The sequence below is a fragment of the Pinus tabuliformis genome, chromosome 3_1 (genome assembly GCF_031772625.1).
Source record: "Pinus tabuliformis cultivar Carrire ecotype Pingquan chromosome 3_1, CPIR1, whole genome shotgun sequence".
NCBI lineage: Eukaryota > Viridiplantae > Streptophyta > Pinopsida > Pinales > Pinaceae > Pinus > Pinus tabuliformis.
The window spans coordinates 239,844,211-239,848,801 of NC_142301.1; the positions used below are offsets into that span (position 1 = coordinate 239,844,211).

Genomic DNA, 4,591 nt, shown 5'->3' on the forward strand with positions numbered 1-4,591 from the left:
TCCAACGACTTTATTGTTTTCTACTTTAACACGCTTGTTATAGTTGTTGAGCAGTCCTTGTCAAATCCTCTCTCCGCCCTTAATTCATTCATAAAGTTTCTCTGAGCCTTCTCATCGGCCAGTTATAATAAGTTTCTTCGTCTGCTTGAAGCTGCATATACTTTAGGGAAAAAATGGTTGAAGCTGCTTATTCTGTCTACAGAATATTTGCTCTGCTTCTGAATTGCTCCTCATGAGATTTTATTTGATAGGAATTAAGGAAAGAGATGTTGTTGTGCTCTCTGATAATGAATACTGGATTACTGTGCTGAGAATGTTTAGATCTCTGGTCGAATTAATAGAACGAGAAAGAAGTTGCAGTTATTGATATTATGGCTCCAGCTAATAGACCATCTACACTGGCAAAAGTAAAGACGAGGGATTCTGTCATTCCAGAGGCAGATTCATTCTTTGTAACAGGAAGCACGCCTGCTTTGGCACCACTGGCAGCAGTTCAAGGTGGTTTGAAGTTGACCACTAATGTTGGGTTTTCCGAAAAATGCCTGGATTCGTTGGTGGATAATGTTGGGTTTTCCGAAAACTGCCTGGATTCGTTGGTGGATAATGGAGAAGGGGAAGTAGAATGCCAGACTCCTAAGTCAGAGGAGCACAAGATACCTCCGGTGCTCTGCTGTCCTCCTGCACCAATCAAACCCAGATCGAAGCTGAGAAAGAGAAAGTTACCTGCAAGTCCTTCCGAAGAATTTTACATTCTTTCTGATTCTGATTTACACTCGCTGTTCGGTTCAGATCATGCACAGATCAGTGAGCAGCATATGAAGAGAAAGGTCCTCCAAAAATGTCTTAACATAGAAGGTAGGGGTTGATCTTACGAAGAATACAATGTTGAGGCCAATTCTTTGTATAGTGTGTTACATTAACAATTGAGAGTTGGTCCTTTCATAATAGGTTGGATAATCTGAAATGTGGATGAGTTATGTGGGTATAGTGGTTATAATCAGATGAAATGTATCAATTCAGTTTATATTTTATGATATATTGAGATAATGATTATATTATTATAATGGTTTAGAATTTGATTTTTAATCTCATAAAATTTAAGATTTATAGTAAACATCATCTTCAAAATTTATCATAAATATTACTCCTCAATTGGAATTAAGATTTATCTTAAATACCATTTTGAAATAAGGCACGGGCATTTTTTGAAACTTAAAACCTAAAAAAAATATAGCATACAACTTTTTTGTTACAAAAGTTTGATTTATGATAAGTATCTTTTTTTATTGTCCCCTTATTTTAGAATTGTTCAGAACAGTATGGGATGTAGCCCATTTGCATTTGAAAATTTATAGTCTTGTCAGTGTTACAGATTGCTCGGAGACGAAGATTTCGTATGGTAGGGAATATGCCAGTTTTCGCTGCACTTGATTTTATTTTTTATTCATATACCACGTTTTTATTCAACCGAAGAAATTCTTTGGAACAACTCTCAGGCATATATAATCTTACTCTAAATTGGACCTAACTAATTAAACCACATTCTAGGACTATTCCTACATATGCTTATCAGTAATCCAGAAATTTCAGATCTTTGTGAAAGAAAGCACAGGTGCAGACAAATACAAATATGTCAAAAGGTTTAAAGGGGTCCAGCCCCAAATAAGTCAAAAAGTTTAAAGGAGTCCAGGCCCATACTGGCGGTCTGGCTGCAGGCCGTCTCATGCAGTGAGGTGGGTGCAGCCTGCAGGTTTACGAGATATATGACAAATGGATATTTAAGGAAAGGGAAGTAGAAATCCCAACATATGTAAATTGGTGTTTACATCCGCTACTTTCCATTCTAAAACATTCCACTATCTTTTGAGCGATAAGAAATTTTTGCCATCTTCGACTGCAGATTTTACAAATATTTTACAATGAGGTGAACAGCGGTTAGTTTCGTTTTTTGGTTTTTGTAAATTAGACTTTGAAATATTTTTAAAATCTGTAATTCAACTAAATTAACCAAAAATATCACATTATTTATTATTGGTCATTGTATAATGATCACATACTTATATGGGTGCTTAAGCAATCTGTATTAGTTTTTCTTCCATGCTTCTGCTAGTGCTAAGACTTGGAAATTAGCAAATAACACTTACTCTAGCAAGTTTGGTAGATTTAGTAGGTTGAGTGCTTGAGTTTTTTTGAGATTTTTTCAACTATTCTTTTAGTTGAGAAATTGTCTGAGCAATTTGTATTAGTTTTTTGCTACTTGTTTTTTTGTGATTTTCTAGAAGGTTTTTTTGGGACTTTTCCAGTTTAATTTCTCTAAAATAAGACCGGAATTCATTGAAATCACAAGTTTGATGGATACACTGTAAAATAAATGTGTCTTGGGATTTTTCAGGGTGTTGAATCCATATCTACGATCAAAAAAATAAAATTAATTTAAATAACACAAATCAAAATTTCACAATAAATTTTTAGACAAAATCCCTACACCAAAAACTCAAAAAAATAACCATAAAAACAACTCCAACAACTCCGTTTTCCTGGTGTATTTCACAAGTAAGGTGTTGGCCCCTGTTTTTTCAATATGTCACTTGTCGAATGTTTAGTCGCAGTAAGAAACAAGAAATCCACGCCTTAATGGGGAGGCGAGTCAGTCGAAACTTGAAATAGTCACTGCGTTATTTTTGAAAGTAAATCTGATCGATATATTCAAACCAATAATGTTAGAGGATTGATTGCACAGTCTTCTATACTTAAAATAATCACCACGTTATTCAAATCAGATCTCATCGATATTCAAACTGATTAATTGCCACGGAATTTAAAGCATATCTGATCGTTATTGACACCGATGGATATCAGCCTTCAACAACGGGAAATAGTTTGAAAATGTGATTTCGAGTATAGAATCGTGCCGAAGAAGCTTCATTGTTAGACATATTTGATTCCATTGTTATAGAAGCGTGCACAAGAAGATTTTGGTTTGATTGATTCTATCGGTGAAGAGTTGATCACCAACTCGCTCGAGAAAGCGTGGAATAAACGGAAAGCAAAAGTAAAAATAGGGCTACCGACATGAAACGCCGTCCGAAAATCGAGACAAAACTAAGGAAAATGAGTAAGGAACGGGGACTCTTAGTTTAATGTACATGTGTTTTATCTTTTATGTGTAATTACGTTGTTAGTAGGTAAATATAAGACTTTAATAAGAAGATCCGAAACCATTGTATTAACATGTGGGAATGGAGTTAAAATAAGAAGAGTAATAATCAATCATTTCTTGTGGTTATCGAAAATAAATTCAAACATTAATAAATGTAGTTAATTCTTTAGGATTTTTGGATTGTTTATAGTTTTTTATCCTAAAAAAATGGTAACTTCTAATTAACTTATGAAAATATTATAGGTTGTTGATGCATTATCATTCATTCTGATAAGATCAGGTCGGTATAAAGCCTATGATTAAGTAGGTTGAGGTAATATATAAGGGGCATATATGTCGATAAATAATAAAGGAGTTACATATCATATATCGGCCACTACTATGGTCTTAAGATTTTATCAAAAAGAAAAAATATATAGCAAATATATCAAGTTTGTTGGTTATTGTGTATGTTAGTATTCATCTATGAACCACCATTGAAATTACTCGTGTGCATCCTCGGCTATCTATTCAATGATTTTCCATATGCGAAGACCTTGTTTAGCGTCAACTTTAGATAAGGCATTTAGTGTTGTGTTACACTCCCTATATGTGGCAATAGGAAATCTAATGAAAAGAAAGATTTAGATGAAGAGTCTCCTCAAGAATAGGAAGTAGTGTGTGGCTATGGCATCTATGTGTCTCATTGAACCAATTTATGACATTCACATAGTCTCCAAAGATCTTAAGAGTACATCATTCTTTTTCAATGGGAAAACATAATAAAAGTATTTATGCTAGCAACATTGCATAGTTACTTGAGCTCCTTCCCAAACCAATTTGACGCTTGAAGAATTGTTGTTCTTGTAAGTAAAGGAATTCCCCTCCTCCACAAACTCCGCTTGTAAGAGAAGTCCCATCAAAATATGCCTAAAGAATGGAGAAATTTGTAACTTCAGTTGATATAACACACAGAACATGGGCAGAGTCTAAGGATGGAATGAGAGAATAGATTGCAACGACCCGTGCAACTAGTTAGTCAGGGGAAGAGGGTTGGTTAAGGAAGATAGCCTTGTTCTTGGCTAGCCAAACTCCCTAACAACGATTGGGGGGATATTCCTAAGTTACTTATCATTTGACTGTTCCCACCAAGATTTTCAAGCATCAAGAAAGGTCTCATCAAGCCCAACAACACCACATCCAAGATTATTTTTGTAAACTGGTTATATACCCAGTGTGAAAGGGCAGGTTAGAAAAAACTGAATCATCGATTCCTCAGTGATTTTTGCGAAGTATTCATCAAATAGATGGACCCTTCCTTTCACAAATTTTGTAAGTGATCCCATTTGGGGATTTTGTTTTCAAGAAAACACCATAGGAAAACCTTAGCTCGTACAAGACAACTTAGTTTCCATATCTTCTTCCACCGCCAAATTGGGTCCATCGACATTC

The 4,591-nt window shown here is 34.9% G+C and overlaps 1 protein-coding gene across 1 annotated transcript; it reads left to right on the plus strand.

Annotated features, from left to right (window-relative positions):
- The first annotated feature begins 315 nt into the window (after positions 1–315).
- LOC149186693 (uncharacterized) lies at positions 316–989 on the plus strand. The gene has a single exon (XM_089412663.1). The coding sequence runs from the start codon at positions 372–374 to the stop codon at positions 864–866; it is 495 nt and encodes a 164-aa protein (XP_089268789.1). The 5' UTR covers positions 316–371; the 3' UTR covers positions 867–989.
- Positions 990–4,591: the final 3,602 nt, after the last annotated feature.

Coding starts and splice junctions, on each gene's coding strand:
- LOC149186693 (XM_089412663.1), top strand. CDS start 372: ATGGCTCCAGCTAATAGACCATCTACACTGGCAAAAGTAAAGACGAGG.